Raw genomic sequence first — 20456 nt, 5'->3', positions numbered from 1 at the left:
GGACAGCTGACGCTCAATATTTACAAAAGCTCCTGCTTTCTTCCACAGGGCGCCTCACAGAAGGCCCTCAAACGCAGACATCTCTGGTCGCAGTCGATGTTTTCAACTAGAATCATTTCAATCATACGTCGCGTTTCTCCTCGCCCAGGACTTTTCGTACACGCAATCACTTACTCGACTTTCCGATTTCCGACGGCTCAAATGAGTACTCTGTCCCCTCTCATCGCATCCGGGTGGATCTATGAACGTGATATGCCCCCGCGGAGTGTAAGAGCTTCCGAGCTCCCTTGTCACTACGAGCGCTCGGAGTCTCCACACGAAGAGCGCTCATCAGATCTCCCGGCGTCGAAGACGAGAACGAGACGCCGAGCAGGCACGGAACATGAATTGTATGGGGCGAGTATAAATTATCCGTTCTCAAACTATGGCGACTCACAGCGAGGCGATCCAGAGTGGCGGAAATTTCCAGCGGCCAATTTCCGACTCCTCGCTCCGACCTAATTCCGGAATCTTTTCACTCAATTAATACCATTTACCGGCGTTTTCCCGAGTCACGACCCCTTGTACCCTCTGGTTTTCGTGTTGATGATGATGCTGCTGATGGTGTTGACCATTGGGCGGGTGCTCATGTCGGTGTTCTTCAATGTGGTTTCCGCGATGATGGTAGCGTTCGCTGGTGGCGTAGGCTGGACCTCCTGAAACGAATAGACCCGGTCGAAAAGTGATTCCGTGAAGGGCTCGCGGAAAATATCTGACAAGAGCATAATGCATAAATTTGCCCCGGAATTACCGTTGCTCGATTCTGGCTGCTGCTTCCATGGACCGTTCGATGCTTGGATGAAGCTTGGTGTGATTGCCTTCCACTGACCGTGTTCCATGCTCGGAGGCTGCCACCTAAGACGAGATTCGGTATTGACAATCGTAGGGTTGTTTCGCTAGAAAACTCCGAGTCATCCCGACCCACATTCTGAGCTACACTGTGATATGTAGTGATGAGTGTGACTATCCGGGAAAATGAAAGGAGCAACTCACTCTTGGGACGCTTGCTGTCTACGAGCCTCCTGTCGCTCCTCCCGGTAGAGCGGTTGTTGGTGTTGGGCGGTCTTCACGGAGTTGAATGGGAGATAAACAACTTTGACGTTCGCTCTGGGGGGGAGTCTCACCGGTGGAGCTTGCGCGGGGGGTCCCTGATAGCTCTCGGCCTGGCCTGGGAATCCGCGAGGACCATCGGGGTGGCTCTGATGGAAGTGCGGCCGATTCTGCTCCTGGTGTTGAACTTGTTGCGGAATGTGCTGGACAATGTGTGGCGGGGCTGAAATCTCTGAAAGTGTCGACAAGGTTTCCGGGACTTTTTCTCATGAATCTTATTGTAGCTGATAATTCATTCCCTTGCAAAGCGCGTGAGCCGCTCCATGGCTCTTTCATCACGTTTACCCTGTGCCTGTTCCTGTGACTGATGGGATTCTTGATGAAGACGATGATGTTGCTCCTGTTGTTGTTGCTGCTGTTGGTGGTGATGATGCTGCTGCTGCTGTTGCTGCGGTTGTTGTTGCTGCTGATGTTGGAGCCACGGTGCGGGACCACCTCTTTGATAAGCGGCGAGTTGTTCAGCAGTGACTCGGATCACTTTCCATCCGGGAGGGATGTTCGAGATCGGACTCTCTGCGGGTTGAACTCGAACCACAGGTTGGGGCGCCTGGAAGATATACGAGGGAAAACTCGCAGATAATGTTCATAAGCGTTCCGGTTGGGAGGGTCCTGATAGGTGTCCCGAGGTTTCCCGACAGCGCTTCGCTCACCTGTTGTTGAACATGCTGACTGTGGATTTGCTGTTGAGGGAAATGAACTCGTTCCTGAGGATGGTGCTGCTCCTGTTGAACGTGTTGAGCTTGCTGCAAATGCTGAGGGGGACCTTGCACGTGCTGCTGTGCTTCCTGTTGATGTTGGTGCGACTGATGTTGGTGCGACTGATGTTGGTGCTGAGGTACCGATTGAACTTGTTGCTCGGCTTGTTTCTGCTCTTCATCATCTTGGAGTTGGAATTGAGGTGTGTTATCCTGAAGGGGATGGAACATGATATAGACGGTATCTCGACATCGAAACCCTGCCACGTGTCGAGCGACGATCTTGCGAGCCTTGATACGTTCATCTGACTTCACGCTGGAGTTCTAGAGTAGCTCGTATCATGAGCTCATGGGGTCCGTAGAACCCTCGAAGAGGTATTGGGTCACGTAAACTGTGCCGGAATCATTCTTGCGAGGCTAGCTCCCCCGCGAGAAGTTGGGTATGTTACCCGGAACGACAACCCGTTGCTCGGTATGAGCGCATTGTGTAGAATTATTCAAGACTTCCGACCGGGGTTCTCAGGCCGAAGCTCCACTATCATCGAAGCGCGGCGCTAACGGTTCCGGATCCACCGAAAATATCACGTATGTAGTGATCGACATCGCGAATCCGTGTATATTTTAAGGAACCATCGCTCTTCCCGACGTCTAGTACGACGTGACTGAGCTAGAATATCAGCACAACAAACAAACAAACACATGAAAAGACACGTTGCCATAATCAACATCGCTCGCTACGACGTTGACCTGGGTGACCCTCTGCATTCTTGGATTTCACTGATTGCAACGTTTTTTCGTGTTAGTTCATGATTCGTCGCTTAGACAATGATGAGCGCAACCATTATTGCGTCCGTCGGTCGAATGCTCGCTCACCAGCTCACTCGGGAAATCCATAGATAGACGGATTGAGATATGGGGAGCTGGCCGCCCGCATATTACATCATGGCCGGAGTCATATATGTCCCCTGCCTGAATTTCGCGCCGATGACATTTCGGTACGGTTTCGTACATGGTTTCGGTAGAATCGAGTTACGGCAAGCTCATTCGAACTATCATTCTTTGTCCCCGAAAGAATGGGAGGCAGTTCCCCCAACGCGGTGAAAACTTTCAGAATCATCGATGATTGACGACCTTTCTGACCATCCATCAGAATGAGGAGCCGACCACGATCAGAATCACGTCTGCTTGACCGGTATGACACGATTTCCCATTCAGCCACCGAGAATAAAAAGTTCCCGAACCTTCGATCAAGGGAGTCCTACATCGAGCCGAATATTCCACTGTGACGTAAATGCTAAGTCCCGTGAAGCGGCACTCACAGGCTTCTCAGATCGTTGAAAGCCGTTCACTCCGCCATCTGCTTGTATTCGTGCGCATGTGTAATTTGGAAGCGCTACTGATATAATACGGAATTGTGCCATCTTCAGGATGAGCCAACGAGACGAATTTTCGATGCCTTATTGACTTCGATGGTTTCGACGGCGAGCAGCATCGAAAAGCCAATCCAATCCGCATTGTGTGTATCGTTGATTTCACGCTCGCTGCTCTTTTTTTCTGCATTCAATAACAAAGACTCGCAGGACTCTCTGAGCAGAGCTACAGAGACTTTGTCACACGATTTGGGAGCGTTTCATCTGGAGCGGCGGCTTGGCGATTCCATCCAAAAGTTTTTCGTGACTCAAGATGTTCATCGCCAAAAGTATGGCATTATTGCCACACGGAAAGTGCAAACCACCAGGCCCTCGTCTGGGATTATAGTGGTAGTGGTCGCCTGCCGCCGGTGCCGCTTTCAGGGGACAGAACGAAGAATGCCTCTAGTTCAGTCCCCCACTTGTTCCCATTCTACTGCTCTATGAGGCAATAAATCCCGCGTCAAAATCCCCGTATTCCACTATCGGCTCTGGTCCGAAGTTCTCATCCGCCGTTGACACAAAGCGGCAAGGAAATACCAGAGGGGCCGCAGCAGCAATGACTCGAGAAAGTCTTCCGAGTAGTCGACCTGGATGCCAATCTCAAATCTGTGCAAAAGGTCAAGAACGGTCGTCGGGAGCAGAACAACCCGCTCTTAATTGCAGGCAGAGCCTATCCCTATCTGCCTCGTCGTCAGATGAATGCCCGCTCGTTTCACTTTCTCTATGATGGGACCGGCGGAAATCTGGTGACTCATCATGCTCGCCCAATGTTCTCGGCTTTGCCATCACGAGAGCGTTCTCATGATCCAGAACAGATACTCCGTCCAAAATACGACAATGTCCTGAATGTATCCGATCCGTGTCGGGAATAATGGACACCTCGGAGCGTCATGGCTCCAGGTGTCTCAGGGGTTTCCGGAAAAATCCCGAAATTCCTTTTCAGGATACCTCCAGGAAACAGCGGACTTCCGGAGTCGGACTGGTGTGAAGAAGGTCAGAGCGAATTTGCATGGGATAGACGGACCGCTGTGAGCCTTCGGCGATCCGTCGATCAGAAGAAGTCTCCCCTTTATGGGTTCAAACCCAATCTCAAAATGTGCGTGAGACTCCATTGTTGGGGAAAATTTATGCATTGAAGCAGAGGAGACCGAAAGAAATTCTCAGACTCACGGACATTAATACGGATCTAAAGGCTGCTCTTCCGTTGTGAGGAGAAGAATGCGGACAGGAACTCGATATATGAGCCGTAAATAACTCGAGCCGACGCCTGATTACATCCCGGTGTTTCGGCCATAGACGGGAATATCTCGCCCATTCTCAATGGACGACCATTGCCGCGCTTGACAATCACAAGGCAACGATATTCTTGCGCTGAGAATGAGGTTGTAGTACGATACCGCTCGTCGAATCCTCTGGCAGTTTCCAGCTCTTCGAGCGCGAATGAATGGAGCCAGTTTTTCCATCCCCCTTTTGCTTCCTGCCCCGGCTATCCCTACGATCCGTCGTGTGCACTGCCCTGACAATGGCTTGCTTGTTAGATTGATCAATTGTTTAAACAGGATGAGACTTTTTCATGAGGACAACAGAGTCGAAAGAACGCGATATGTGCGTGATTCGATCCCGCAGTCAAGAGAAATCGTCGCGCCTTTGGAGCGATTCGCGAATCACGTTTACCGACTTAATAGATTCGACTCGTCCGGATGCGGAATCCGATGATAGATGCGGCTTCAGCCAATGATTTGAACACGGAGTCAAGAGACTCTTTGAGAAGTAGATACCTAGCAGCGAAGTCGTACGGAGCGGTAATTAAGGTAGGGATATGTGATTGCACGGATCCGACGATTATCAGTACAGAGGGGCTGGTGGGCATCGCCGGATGCAACACCGGACGGTCAGAGGTCAGCGGGACTCACGTTGATGACTAGCTGACGGTTGAGCGGTTTGATTGACTGACCAAGCGAACCTGTGCGCGCGCGCGCGTGTTGCTCCCAGGGACCTACCGATCGGGTCGTTCTCGGAGCCATCCATCGATGTCCGATGTGCGCTCAATGCGGAACAAATGGCACCCGCTGTTATCGTGTCCGAGACGAAGATACCCGGCTTCGTAGGGAAAACAGCGCCGACGGTGGCGGCGTCGACAACGGCGGCGGCAGCGGTACAATCATGGATGGATTCCATAGAAATCCTCCGTCAATAGAGCTATTTTGTGGTCACTTAGAGCAGGCGGCAGCCAGCGACGTCCAGCACATTCACAAAATTAACAACAGCGACGGGAAGAAAAAAACTCATCGTCGATAACGGCTTGTTGTTGTCTCCGATCCGAATGACTGCTCCTCGGCGTTGTTCGTTCTCGACTTTTTGGGAGATATGAAAGACAGTAGGGAGTGACTCGTGAAGCCAGAGGTCAGATAGGGAACGTTTGGCAGTTGCTGGCTCGCTTGGTCAGTCAATCCATCCGTCTTCTTATACATCACCTAAGTTGTTACAAAAATCACATTTCATTCTCTTTTCTTCCGCTGAATTTTGCGCTCCCGGGGCATTGAGTCCGTCGCCGCAATCGACAACGTTTCCGGAGTTGATAAGTTCACCGGTTGTGATGGCTCATCCCTGATGAGCTTTCTAAATCAATGGATTATTTGGGTAGATAGGATCCGGGATTTTCGATCGCTCTCTCACGGACAGCACCCCGATCGGGTGACTCATGCGATGGATGAGTTTTCAGGGGCGAATTTCGGGATATCGAGCTAGCGAGAGTGAGGTCGAGGCCTTGTGAGAATCATTCTCTCCTTCAGAACAAGATTCGGAAGGGAACTGATGCCAGAATCACTTCAGCGATCAGCCCGCCGGGTCGGTATAAATGATCGAAACCGTCATCGACGTTACAGTGTATCGACTCGATTCGATACACATGCGTCATCTCGGTGGTCGATCCGTCACTCGCGAACTAGCGTCGATTGAATCAACGAAATAGCTAGCGCGGGCAATCCAACACGTCTGCGAAAGAGCCAGGCGTCGGCCGCCGCGATGTCGGGCTGCGTGACAGTACGACGACGGCGGCGTTGTTGGTAACAATTTACGGTGGCGACTATTGCGGCGACAATGAGCTGCGCAACATTGGTTTATCAAACAAAACGTTCACTTGGTAGGGGATGTCGAGCCGCTCGAGTGGCATTTTCACTCCGTACCGTGAGCGAGAGGATTGCTGAGGGCAACTCACCTTGAGGAATTGCTGGATTGCAGCTGGAAGTCCACCGGGAATGTTGATGCCTCCTTCAGCCGCGGGAACGGAACTGCTCTGGGGCTCAGATTGTTGTTGCACGACTTGTTTAATTTGGTCGTGACCGGTACCCACGGGAACCTCGATAGTCTTCTGACCGTTTTGACCGATGAGTTGAACTTCTTCAGAAACGTGGGCGAAACGGAAGGGTCCATGCTGGAAGGTTTGCGCGTGCTGAGGAATCTCGAGTTTGTTGTTCGGAAGCTCGGATACGGCAGCATCTTGTGGACCAGGAGCGTGACCAGACGGGGAAGCGATGTTCTGGGCGAATTGAGAGGAAATATGAACAGGACCGTTGCCGAGTCCGGGAATGTCGATCGGTTTTCCCGAAGCTATCGACTTGAACTGATTGGCATCGATCTGGATCGCTTGCCATCCGGGAGGAAGTCGCAGATTGCTTAGACCGGGAGCTCCGAGGATTTGTGGTCCCCGACTGATGGGAGCTTCGATAGGAAGTCCAGGTGGTCCCCGATGAACCTGAGCCCTCGCGAATAGATTTTCCAAGGGAATGTTGGCTCCGTGGAAAGATCGCGGTCCGCGCTGTCCGGGTCCTGCGCCTGAAACGTATCCTGATATTTATCGCATTCGATACTTATCGTATACGCGTGTCTGAGCTCCCGGACTGCGGTCTTTGGATGGAAAAAAAACAGTCACACGGTACTGTTTCGTTCATTTGCGGAATGCTTTACCTAAAGAGTTACGTGAACACATTTCTTTGTATGCGGGGTACAAGCCTGACGGCTGTTAGCAAACCGCCTGCTCACAATGGCACTTGTTGATTCACAAAACGCCCTGGTCACTGTGACGGACGCTACCGTTCGCTACACAAAAGCTCTTTTATGGACAGCATGTCTGTGAGAGAATCTTCACCACTAGGTTTTCGAACAAAGCTGACATTTCGAAAATAACACGACCGGGTCCTAGTCGTCCGGAGCATCTTTCGTGGGCGGTCCGGAGGGGTCATTCCACAGCCAGAAGCGGAAAACGTCTGATGACTGCGTTTCAGGTTTAAGCATCATCACCATTCCGGTCCTTCGGGGAACTTCAATTTCTAGCGTTTCCGTTCGTCAGATAGACCCGACGAACTGCTGTGGACTTTCCTTAAAGGCTCTGCTTAGCTACGAATTTCCTCTAAGTGCTGGAAGGCTCAACCCTTCTAAATGGGATCGAGGAGTTGAAGGCACACTTTTTCCCACTGACGAGTTTCCCATACCCTAAAATCCCGCTTACAAGGAACCCTGTTAATCGCAAAATCGAGCCGCGTATAGGGAACCTTCCGCATAAGGAACCTCACGTATAGGGAACTTTCCGTATAAGGCACCTTCCACAGATTCGATTCTCCATCTCGAATACTCCATTTGCCTTGATCAATGAAGATACCTCGGTTTATCCGGAATGATATTGAAGAATATGATATTCCGCCCACTCAAGGTTGGCTGTGCGCGAAAATCCCTCCATGACAAGTTCTTTTTACGTGAGCTTCCTTATGTGGAAGGTTCCTTATACGCGAGGATTCTTATGTGGAAGGTTCCTCACACGCGAGGATCCTCATGTGGAAGGTTCCTTATGGGCGAGGTTGCTAATACGGAAGGTTCCCTTTACGAGTGGTTCCTTGTAAGTGGGATTCTAGGGTAATTCCAAATCGCCCTTCCTCTGCTTGTACCTAATCAGCGCTATCGGAACATTGGCATCCGCTGCCGGTCCGCAGGTCCTTCCTCGAAATAGTGACTCTAAATCTTATAGAGTGTCACTCTTCAATTCCTCCCCGATCGTCGCCTGAGAACTGTCCCCGCCGCTTTCAGCGCGGAAGGTGGGCGTCGCGACTCCAACTTTCGTCGTGAAAGCGTTTAATGGTGTAGGAACTAACACATATTATAGCAGCATAGATTCGGCTCAGCGGTCGTTGCGTAAGGGCGAAAAGAGCTCTAATCGTCCATTATAGGGTGACGGGTGAGGGGCCAACAGATGCCGAGCCTGATAGATAGAAAGACAGACAGACAGACATGAGCAAATCTTGACGAATGCCGGCCGCCCGACCGCCGTGAATCCACTGAGTGATCGACCGTCCGACCGTATAGAGTTATGAAAACAGTCATCTGCGATGACTTACGATTATCTTCCACGGAGCGTCTCAAAGCTGCGAGCCCCATTCTCGACGTGCATAACGATTTCGCAACAAGGCACCCAAGAAAGCTTTCTTCGCAGAGAATTTTATGGTCGACCTTCAGAATTGAAAACATTCCGAACGATCTGGTTTCACTTCGAGAAATAATGATTCCAAGACCCCTCGGCGACCGACTGATGTAGGTGACGGACTCGGACAGCAAAAGCAGAAGCTGCTTGCTGTGAATCGAGAAATTAGCGCATTGACGGTAGTCATTGGGCGGTCGGACATGAAATACCCATTTTTACAGCACGGGGCTGGTACTCGTATATGGATTCCCAACTCTCTCTCTTGGAAATCTTATCCCCGACGTAGCGAGGAATCAGTTCCCGGAATCTTCGAATCTCTCCTCTCTTCCTCGGACGGACCCTTCATTGTTGAAGCCAGTACAGTTCCTCGTCTTTTCAGGACTTCTTTCGGTACCAATCGTCAATCAATAATACCGATTGCAAAGAGAACCGTTCCTATCACGGTAGGCGGGATCTCGCGACCGGTGTTGACCGCTGATGGTGTTGAAATGCCCTGTCATCCGAACGCGTAAATTTGCATATAAATACTACATTGTTAAAATGCTTCCGACTTATTTGTTTGAAGAAACTTCGGCCGGCTGGCCCGCCCGCTCGTCTTCAGCGGGGACGGAGAATCGGTGAACAGAGCCGAAAATCAACGTTCGAAAGCGACTCTCTCGCACGGTGAAGTTCGTGAAGTTCTCGGCTCTGTAGTTTTTGGACGTGAGACCCCCGCCGATTTATTCACGACATTTAGCTCCGGCGGCGACGAAATGGACCCAGAGAGAAATTTCGGAGTAGATTCGAGAAGCGGGATTCTTTTTAAGAGGTGAAAGTATTTCTACTTGAGAGCTGAGTCACGTTCGTGGTCCGGGGAAGATCAAGGAAGAATTTGGATCGCGTCGTGATGTCATTCAATTCGGAGAAGTTGACTTCTAGGAGTTAGTAATCGTGTCTTTCTCAACAAGTCCGTGAAGTCTGGGTTATTTGAATGAACGTCCACGAGTCTCCGTATCTAGAACTGCCAACTCAGGAACTCACCTAGTATCTGGACTTGTTGGAAATTCGGTCCTCCTCGCGGAGGCCCTCCGTGAATACTCTGGAAGATCGGTCGTCTATCCGAGGGTCCCGTAGCTAGACCGAGTTTCGACAATTCGCTCAAAGACACCGATCTCAATTCCCAGCCCTGTGTTCCACCTTGACGGATCTCTGACATGGCGAGCTTTGGAGCAAACAGCGCCACTAAGAGCGCTGAAGCACAGAACTGGAAGTCAAAAGAGTTACATAAGCTGGGGGTCGATGTGGTTCATTCCACAACTTTTCTAAGACGTATCGACATCACCCGGACTGTTCTGTTTCGACATCTGGATCTGCGGAATATTCTATCTCGTTCGTAGACTAAGAGGAATGGTGCTCTGCAATACTAAGCGCCGGCATCCTGGTCGACCTCCCCCTCCTCTCGTACCTAACCATAGCGAAGCGAATTCTCGAAAATGCACCATCAGATTCACCATCGGATTAAGGAGCTTTTATGCTGAACGTATCGTAATGAAACATTCCGACCTCCGACTCTCGTGACGATAGGCGCTCGCGAGCAAATAGTTTGTGGCGTCAAACTGGTGACAGCGGTGATCAAGAGCTGCTGGAGAGATGAGCAACCCAGAGGGGCGAGGTAATTGCGCGGAAAAACGCGGGCGATGAGAGTGGAATTATTCAGCTGGGAGTCATTTTCCATGCTTCAGTGTCTCGGGATTCCCCACAAGCCTGTCTCTACTCTGAGCTCAAGTGCTTACGAAAGAGAGGACGGAGATTATTTTTGTCGCTCCCACACGGATTTTGGAACTCTGGGCTCTTGGTCAGCTTGTTCACACTCAACCTTGGAAACTCACCGAACGCATCGTTATCCGCGCGCGTATATCGCTGGCTCAATGTGCAGACTGACGGAGAGACAATATTAGAAGTTTCCTCGTTGGCGTATATGCGAGTGGGTGAGCGGCGGCTTTATCCTTTGGACACAGGACGAAAAGGACGGCGAACACACAAACTGGAACGACACGACTAAACACGAGCACGCAAGCACACGAGCACCAGGTACACGGACGGCACCTCGCAGCGAATGGACGAGAATCGAATGTTTCCTTTTTGAAACCACTTTAAGACTTCATCACACCGGGTTCACTTTCTGCCGAAAACCCTTTCCCCGGGAGGGTGAAAGTTTGAGATAAAGAATACGAGAGGAGCTCGCCGGTCCGCCGGCTGACCATCCCACCGTCTAGCCGGCAGAAGACCGTGGAAAAGTGAGCGATCTTAGCCGACGAGAAAGTGCGGTGGGCGGCTCCACCGAGCCACAGAACGAGGCGGCGACGGGACATCACCGCCGACTACGCGCGATAGGCTGACCTTTCGAATACTTCTGGATTGGGACGATAATTCTCATTCCCAATCTCTTCGTTCACGACCGGTGTTCTGGTACGGACGATAGAAACTTCCGTAGTCAAACTGCCCGATTCCTCAGCCCCAGCCCCCGCCCCCATTCGTGCAAAACGATGGGTGCGGAACCTCCTACACTGACAAGAGGACCGACAGGATATGGAGGAATTGAAAATCCAGGTGATTCGCCGTACCGCAAAAAGCGGTCCCGATGGAACCCTTTGAAAAAGCATGCAGGGATCAGGGACCTATTAGCGAGCGCGATTCAGAAGGAATGTCCATCCCCTCATTCAAAGGGTTTAGATACCCTCTGCAATGTTCCGAGTCGTTCGAAACTTCTGGTCAAGCGAACCATTCAGATGTCATTCGGAAGATAGGGGCTAAAACTATTAACGTGAAAACTTTTCGAATATTTGAAAGGGAAGAAGAGGACTCAGACTAGGTTGTCGATTCTTCTAGAGTAGTTACGTTCTTAGGTGAATGAATATTTGTTTCCCCTTCTGTATTCCGACGGGTAAGCCCAAGGCGAAAGATTAGGCTAGCACCATTGATAAGAAGGTTTTGTCCGGCATCGCCACAGAAGAGACTGATGCCAGGAGCACTCTTCTATTCCCGACGGCAATAAAATGAAGGTTTTAACTAAGTGGGCTCACCTAGCCAGAAGATCATAATATCAATAGGGACTACTTAGCTAGTCTTTTTTCCCGAATGGTGGGCATGCTGATGATTTTCCTGCTTCTTGCCCGGGGTTAGATCTGCGTTTGGGACTCCGCTCTAAAGGCGTACGACAGACCCTTCAACATCTCTAAACTAGCATTTTTATTGAGCTCATTCATTTAAGCCCGCTCATGTCGAGGTAACATTTGCCCCACCTAAGAAATTTCCACCCAGCCGAACAGTAAATAAATGCATAAGGAGGAAGTTGTGGGACCCGGATACGATGCTGCTGGTCAAAGTTGGACGACGACGTCGACGAGGGATAGATTGAATCCAAGAAGCGAAAAAGGCATCGTTTTGCAGACTGATGTCAGAAGGGTCATGATGCCATCTCATTTTGATTTCGCGGAGGCACTGACAAGGTTCATCAAGGAGCGTTGAAATCGCTCGAATGGAACCCAGAGGAGCAAAACTCGCTGTCCCGGTTCTGACGACGGAGGCCTATAAATTCCGTCGGGGCTCGGCGACCTTTCTGGAGTCAACCGCTGCTGTGTGACTGTGATTTGTCGATCACTGTCTTTTGTGATACTGCAAGGGAGGAAACAAGATTGGGATCGGAATTGATGATACTGCATATCAAGAGGCCATTAAAGCTACGCGGGTCATCGCTCGAACACAAAACGATGATCCCGAGATTAGAAGGGTCATGTGACGCGAGCAATTCTCCGAGTGATAACGATTTCCGTAGTGAGAGAAGCAATTGAATAAATCACCGAGATCAATAATGCTAGCGTGGCTTCAATCTGTCTACCGTGAGAAAGACAGTGACCAGAATCTAGTTCGCTTGAATGCGTTTCCATCGCTGCTAGCCACAGTACTATCGCAACTACCGACGAACTATGAAACCATTGTGACAGACCGCGAATTTCCACATCTATATATATCATACACAGAGTGGCCCGCGGCTTATCCTCTGCCGGCCAAATATCAAAAGCGAGTCTTCCGAAGTTCGACGATCGAGCTGCTGGTGGACGAGTGGACTTCTTTCCGATTGGAGGGGTGTCTAACGAGGCTTCAGGGGTTTGCGGGTTGGCTTTTTGAGGAATTATTTAGAGATGAATTGATGAAGTATACGCGGTACCAGATGCTTCGTCTCCCTCGCAGCTCCCTTGTCTCAGAAGGTTTGGTCCTGGTTCCCAGATTCTGTAGGCTGAGATGCGGCCTCGCGAACTTGGACAAATATGATGACCTAATTGGCCGCTCCTGACCCCAACTCCGCTCAAGAATGTTCTCATATATGGCGTGACACGTTCCTTCAGTTTTTTTCTCATGTGTCAATGCCGATTCGGACGATCATCACCTGAAACGGCGACTCGTTTCATCTGAAACGAACGCTTCCTCGTGGGAAGCACTGAGAGTTCGACCCAGAGACGTCGCTGGATGAAATGAATCAATTCTGAATCCCCGAAAGCGTCGAGAATTCCACGCATCATTACGAAATAACCGGCGCTGACCGGGCCTGACATCCTTCTAACGTTAACCAGCCCGAGTGGCACGATAACGCCTGTCGGTGAACGACCAGAGTCTCCCCTCACGGCCGGTACTCGGAGCGCGGCCTAACGGACGGGCAGCTCATTCGCGGAAACTGAGAGCATTCGCATCCGTGGAGAAATCGCAGGTTTGTCTCCGCCCATCGCGGTCGCCCGCTCAGGGGGGGGGGAATAATTCAGGAAGAATTAGAGAGCCTGAGAGCGGAAGTCTCTTAGCCTAAAGAGCCCGACCCGTGCAGAAGTCTCTTAGCCTAAAGAGCCCGACCCGTGCAGAAGTTCTGCAGCTCATGCATCGAGCCGGGTTCCTGATTCGAGGAATTGGCGTAGCTGGATATCGGAAACCAGAGCTCAGTGGGCTTACAAGTCCGGAGCCGAAGGCTTACGATCAATACTATTTTCCCAGGGACACATCCTTGGTACGGGGAGAATCGCGGGAGCGTCGTATATGCCAAGGCCGAGGTATTTGACCAAGCTTGATCCGACCAGTAGGTTTTTCGGAGCTTAGACTCAGCTGAGACCGAAGACCTCGCGGAAGATGGGAAAACGATTTCGCTACTTGCAGAAAGATGTGTCAAGCCAAGGTTCTTGCTCCGATGTCTGATACAAGACGCCAGCGTCGGAGCGGCTCCGTCGGGAACTTTCGCGAAATAACGCACCAACCCGTCATCATCGGAACCTATAAATTGAAATTTCAGCTCTGAACTCTCCCTCCGCAGGTCACCGCGCAGAAACTCCCTCAGAACTTGCTCTTAGGGGGGGCATGTTGAGGGATCTTGATCTCCTCGGATTCCGACTTTAATCTGATTCTTCCTATATTTCGCATTGATGCCTCCGTGTCAGTCCCTCAAGATTCTAAATAATTCCAATCAACCCCAGCATTCATGAGAATCAGCAAGAGATGACTGAGCGACCAGGAAGCGCGCCGCCCCCTCCAATCCGTTTTCCTAGGAAGTTTCCGTACATTTCTATTCAGCAGGAAACGTTGAGAGAATGAAGCTTGGAGCCTGGGCAGGTCACGAGCTTGTTGCGGTCGTTTCAGCGGTCAATCATTGCCTGCACCATGTTGTGAAAGCGACATGTACACGAAGACGAAACAAGGGAAAACACTTTCCCTATACGATGTCATCGGGACCAGTCGTCGCGAAGTTCGAAACACTGTGATCGGGAATGCGGAAAATAAACGCACCGGATTAAGGCTTGCGGTCTGGGAACTTGGGGAATCTGATGCGATTCTGAAAGTGATGCCGGGAGCTGTATGAAACCAGACTACATTTCTCGATTCATACCTTCTCTGGGAAAACGCTCGCTCATCATGAATACACACGGCTCTATTGGGGGTCCAGGGCCGGACCTCTGTGTAACGATTTCTGTGACAGATGTAAAGTCGCTTGAATTTCGAAACTGTCTTGCCTCCGATGGCGACTGGTCGAGATATTTTGAAAATATCGATGGAAAGAAAGAAAGTTTCCAGAATGAAACTCTTTGGATTTGGGGTCAGCGTTCGTTGAAACGCGCCATTCCGACGGAAACTCCGTCTGACCGTATCATCTTGAAAATAGTTTAGCGTCGACAGCAGTGGAAGCGTCGCAACACCCTTTCACCCGATTTAGACTCTGTCTGGAAACGATAGAGGCCCTGCTTTCACGTGGTGTTTTGACAGTGGCATTTTTCTCCGGCGCGCTTTCGTCGATATCGTTTGAGAGCTCTTTATGCTTCCGACTTCCATTTTGTTCCGAATCGGCGGATAAGAGAAGATCCTTCAGCCGAAGGGTCACTCAGCTAAGACAAAAAGACTCCACCAAACCAAAGAGGGCTGGGTCTTCCTCGGCCCACCAAGATCGAAAGTATTTCTCCATTGTCCCACTGTGATCCGTCAATCTATGCGGCGATCGATGACATGAAACGTATGGACAAGCGGACCGAATGAACACGGTGCCAGACAACGAGGAGTATTATTCCCGATCGGATCAATTCTTGGCTATCCCCTCGGAACGCTTATCGGAAGGTCTGCGGGATGGGCGAATTTGCGAATTTGCGCGGCAGGGATAGAAGGGCTCCGATTTTCGACGAAAGCTCGCCAGCTCAGGCTCTCTGAGATCGAGATCCTCGCAGGTTACGCTTACAATTTCACAGCCCCCTCTTAGGCTGAAGCATTCTTACGACGTCCTCATAATTCGCCATCGCTCATGTGTGAGGAGCCACTACCATCCGAAAGGCGCTGCTCCCGACGACGGATGCTGAAGAGCAATGGAATTTCTCCGTGAAGCTCCGAGTCAGTCGTTCCCGAGCCGAGGCTGTTTAGGAGCACCGTCATTGGATCGACCTGGGGGATGATGTTTCTAGATTATCCTAGGATCCGAGGTCATTCACCAATCGACCACTGGCCATCGACATTTGAGTCGATCGACCCTTTGCATCCTTGTCGTTTCGGGGCATCGAAGCAAATGGCGAACTCCGTGGGAGCTGCGTGCCTGGTTCGGCCCATAGTCGTCCGTGCAAATATGACTTGATTGTCCGAACTGAGTCACCGTGTGGAAGTTCTGCTTCAACTTCGCGCTCAAAAGGCCCGACTTTCGCCGGAAGAAGTCGATGGTCGAAAGTGACTTCATTCTCCAATTTCAGCTAAATCCATCATACGCGTTCCAATGCGTTTCACATTGCAGGGCCTGAATCACCACAAAGCTCGAGACGGGGAAGTGAAGGAGAACGCGGCAGGCTCCGACAAGGCGACTGACGCCTTTCCGATTCGTCGATCGCCGGGTATATAGTATTCATTAATCAAACACAAAAGCGGACCCGTCAGATCGCAAATAATTCAAAAATTAACGACGAAACTTCCCCCTCTTACTGCTTTCCAATAGCCTCCTTGTTCCTGTGCGACATCCATTTCCATTTCGGAACATATACTTGTAGATAATCCCCTCGTGACTGTGAACAATTAGATGAAGATTCTACATACGCTCACCACCGATCGATAAGGACAACATTTGGGAATTCCGGCGCTCGATACGACTTGCTGGATGACGGGTACACCACCGATTTTATTTTCGTATGCAGTGTGAGGATCTCCTTCGACGCAATTTCTATGGTCCGCAGAAAGCCCTCGCACTGTAGATTACGACACAGTGTTTTTTCATGCTGAAGTTGGCTCGAATCGATGACGATAAAAAAACTGTGAGTTTCCAACATTTTCGATGTATTGACGAAGCTTATTCCTAGGGAGGCTCATCGCGCTTGAGGCCAATGTTTGCAAAAATTCGAAATGTTGCAACAGCGATGACATGCATTCGGTCGCCTACCGTAGGGAAATTTCCCAGGCTCGGTTCAAAAGTTCTGCGTCGTGAATCTATCCGCAGCGCGGAGTTTTCATCGATATGTTATATTGAACCAAAATTACATATCAACACGACTCCATCATTCGATGGAGCTGCTGCTACGAGAAAACAAGATTGGAAGAATACAAGACGGGCCTTCCGAGCACATAGTACGGACGCTTGTAGTTGGATTTCTTCCGTCCGTCGATTGTGTCACACTTCGCTCCTTCGGGGCCTGGTCCAACTCGACAGGATCACGAAATACTCATCGGCAACCTTCCTCTGAGGTCGACATGGCCCTTTGCTGGGATCTCTAAGCATCAAACCATTCTCTGCGAGCTCGCTCGCGGGCAAGAAGGCAGCCGCGCGACTGCCTTTTTCGGCAGGCTTCGCTACGCCTTCGTGCTCGGACAACAACCCCTGACCTGAGCAGATCAATAGAGAAATTGCAATGGGCGGACCGTTTGGTGAAATTTCAAATGAACGGGAGAAGAATCGAAGGCTTTGGATTCTCAGTAAAGCGATGCCTCGGCTGGCGAACACCCACGCGAATTCCGACACAATAATCTTCGATCTACAAATTGTTTCGGAGGGTTTGTCTTCGTTCGGAGAAAAAACTTTCGGCCCTTGTACGCTAGTGTTGCATGTGCGTTGCCCACATGCTTGCCCGATCTACATGGTTGGTCAATCGATAGTTTAGCGCCTCACCTGCTGCTGCTGACCCTACAGTTCGGCCTCAATCAGAAGCGTCAAGATGAGATTTCCCACCTTTCGGCCCATTCTGCAACCGAAGGCAAAGTACGGATGTCATTGTTAGCGGGCACGCCTGGAATTTTCGTGCCTCCTGTTCGCCAATGGATCTTGATCGGCTAAGAATAAGCGGGAAAAGAAGCGGATTGGGCGAGCGATACGGTGAGCGAGCCGACAAAGACTAAGCCGCGAGCACTCCTGAAGACTCTTGGATTGGTTGGATTGGATTTATTTGATCTTTTCTCTTTTCTTGTTGAAGAAGGGCTAAGCAGCCACGGTTTCTTCCATCGAATTCGCTCTTTCTAGCCGGATCAGCACAGCGAACAGAGAAGATTCATTCTGCTAGGACCACACAATTCCTCGCGTTCGTCTCTCCAGGAATCAAATCAGGGAGAAGTCGATCGAAGTCATGAGAAAGACTTTATGCAAGGAAGTCGCCATCAGATCTGACTGTGAGACCTGAGTGAGGCATTGTTGTGCCTCGACTTCTATGAATCGCCTAGTAGCGCAACCATGACCACTGGTATTGCCACCATTTCCAGTGGTCAGGCCCCAGCTCCGATGAAGTTGTAAATTCACATTAACGTTCCGTCATTCCGACTGCTGAGTATTGGACTCGAGCCGTAGCTGAAGCACTTCTTTCTCCCTAGACTCCCCGTCATCCTGTCTCAAGCATCCCTTTCTCCCATTGTCATTTGAGTTACGCTCGCGTTCCTCCGAGATATGATCAATATGCTTCTCTGTTGAGGCTATTTACGCTCATCGAACCGAACCGTCTATTTTTACGTCATGGCAATAGTTACCGCTCCCTCTTCATTATTCCGTCTAATTATGTCTCCGTCCCCAAGAATGACCGCAAAAAATTCGTTAGTTGTACAGGGACGCAGGCTAACGTCTACGGGCTCGAATACAAAACCTCTCATCCGAATAGATTGTCTGAAAGCTCGAAATGAGAAAGCAAGAACTGATTTTATTGCTAGTTCATATATTTTTTTCTGGTAACCGGCATTTATTGACCATTAGCTGCGCCAGAATGTTATTGAATGTGTCGAAGCCGTCGCGACCCCCACCTACGGAGATCTGACCCCGTTCATCGAATAATTAGCTATCATTCACCCACCGATAAACTGATCTGATCCTCCCACTTTCTAGTGGACCTCCCAGATGAGACTAATGATAGCGCTGATGATTCTATGGAGTTCGATAGAATAGGTGGGAGCTCTAACATAGTGCTCCGCGGCCACAGAAAATCTCTTCTTGGATAGCCGCTCCGGCAGCAGCGAAGCATTGCAAAGATTTCCCAGCTTTTCCGTCTGCCGATACGGAATCAAGAGAAGGGCAAAAAACGAGAGAAAACCTCATGAAAGCCTACCTGTGCTCTAGTGGAGATAAGGGGAAAATTCTTTGAAGTCAATGATGAGGTTTAAACGGGCAGTTGCGAACAGCTTCCTCCCAATGGGTTCGACTGCGGATGCCGGCCAGAACATGTGTCACATAACTCCTGGTTTCAGCTCTCTCTATGATGTATGCCTGTGATGTAGAAGGGGCTCACTTATCCTCGTGATATATGTTCTAGTTCTCTCCCTGCGCAGGTTGTCATATCGGGCTAGTTGGAAATCTCGCCAATGAATTCCGCCGACTAACGCAAATATGGGGAAGTTCCGCCGGCTCAGCGTCATTCCCGCATACACGTACATATGCTTCGGAAGTCTTGAAGAAGCCTGGTACGGCGCTGTTCGATATCCCAGCATTCGTAACCGATCTTTTCTCCGTGATGAGCATGCAGGAGCAGTCGTGAAGAGATACCTAGCTGTTGACCGCGCGATTCTTCGCCGATCCGAGCGTTTTTTTCGAAAGCCGATTAGGGAGTGTCTCCGAGGGCAGCGAAATGTCATTGATTCCTTATCGTTCGATTGGCGTATGAACGCTACCATGGAGTGATTCGGGGCGTATTCACGATCGCGCAGACCTTATTCCATGAAGATTCAGCTTTGCTGGGATTCTGTGATCAAAAATCCCGATCAAAACATTCTACGGACCGGAAATGTCTAAAAGAACTTGAGAGACATCGCCTTGACTCTCGAGTCTGTCTGAAATTCTCGAAATTCTCCGGAACTGATCAGCTTCGCTCGCCATTCGGGAAAAAAAAGAAATCTTCCTCTTGCGAAAATCTTTCTCCGACTCGATGCTTGTCGTTCGTGGGGATTGAGTTCGACTCAAGACACCACGGGGGAGCATTCAATTGCCAAGCAGCGGCTCCTCGCCCTCGTTGGAGTGACGAGTAGTGAATAGCCATGATCTCCTCGATTTCTAGCAATGATTTGACTTGCGATCCTGACGAAATATCGAATGACATGGAGTCACGGTTGACTCAAGGTGATCAGGGGGAAAATATGCCCTATCCCGAGGGCCTTTGCAGAGGCAAGATTTTTTGCTCTCATGACGCGATGGACGGAGCGATACCATCGAACGAGGCTTCATAGAAGACGCATCTTCCTGACTCCTTCTTCCAATGTTCGACTTTAAGTGCGATCGAATCCCGAGCCGGTCATGACTTCATCCGATAAATACGGATTTGTGACGGAGCCTTCTTCGGTTCCTCTATCGTAAAGTCGAAAAACAGCCGAGTTCCGCTGAATTAGGCCAAAATCCATTCTTTGCTTCTTCCTCGAAGCTTAGCGACATTTACTTCGATGCCGGATTGATTGATGATTGCGCCAAGTTCAGTGCTCATCGCAGCACCAATGACCGCCATTAGAAAGTTTCTATCCGGCTCGTATCGGGCCCGTACAGGGAGCGCGAGAGTCTATGTCTGACATTTGACGGCTGATAATTTGACGGTTGGGTTCCGGTTCAGTCAGGGAAATTTCAGAACTCTCGATTGGATCGTCTCCCGATTTACCACGGACCTCCTTAGCGCCCGACATGAATCGCGGAGCATCTAAGGGAGAGTCTCGTAGCAAGGTGGAATTTTGACTCGCGACGGAGAAAGTGATCCCCGGATGAGAAAGCACGTCCGCCGTTCTCCGTGAACTTCTGTCCGTTTCTTT

General features: G+C 50.3%; 1 protein-coding gene across 1 annotated transcript; it reads right to left on the bottom strand.

Annotated features, from left to right (window-relative positions):
- Window positions 1–522: 522 nt before the first annotated feature.
- On the bottom strand, window positions 523–10834 carry LOC100907024 (putative mediator of RNA polymerase II transcription subunit 12). Its single transcript, XM_029111033.1, has 9 exons — window positions 10595–10834; window positions 9747–9969; window positions 6474–7102; window positions 1800–2057; window positions 1542–1696; window positions 1435–1447; window positions 1042–1292; window positions 791–894; window positions 523–695 (listed from the first exon to the last, which is right to left on the bottom strand). The coding sequence occupies exons 1-9, from the start codon at window positions 10601–10603 to the stop codon at window positions 523–525; spliced, it is 1815 nt and encodes a 604-aa protein (XP_028966866.1). The 5' UTR covers window positions 10604–10834.
- Window positions 10835–20456: the final 9622 nt, after the last annotated feature.

Source organism: Galendromus occidentalis, unplaced genomic scaffold (assembly GCF_000255335.2).
Source record: "Galendromus occidentalis unplaced genomic scaffold, Mocc_1.1 scf7180000077198, whole genome shotgun sequence".
In the NCBI taxonomy this organism is placed as follows: domain Eukaryota; kingdom Metazoa; phylum Arthropoda; class Arachnida; order Mesostigmata; family Phytoseiidae; genus Galendromus; species Galendromus occidentalis.
Note: the sequence above shows the minus strand (reverse complement) of the source record. Positions and strands in the feature narration are given on the sequence as shown.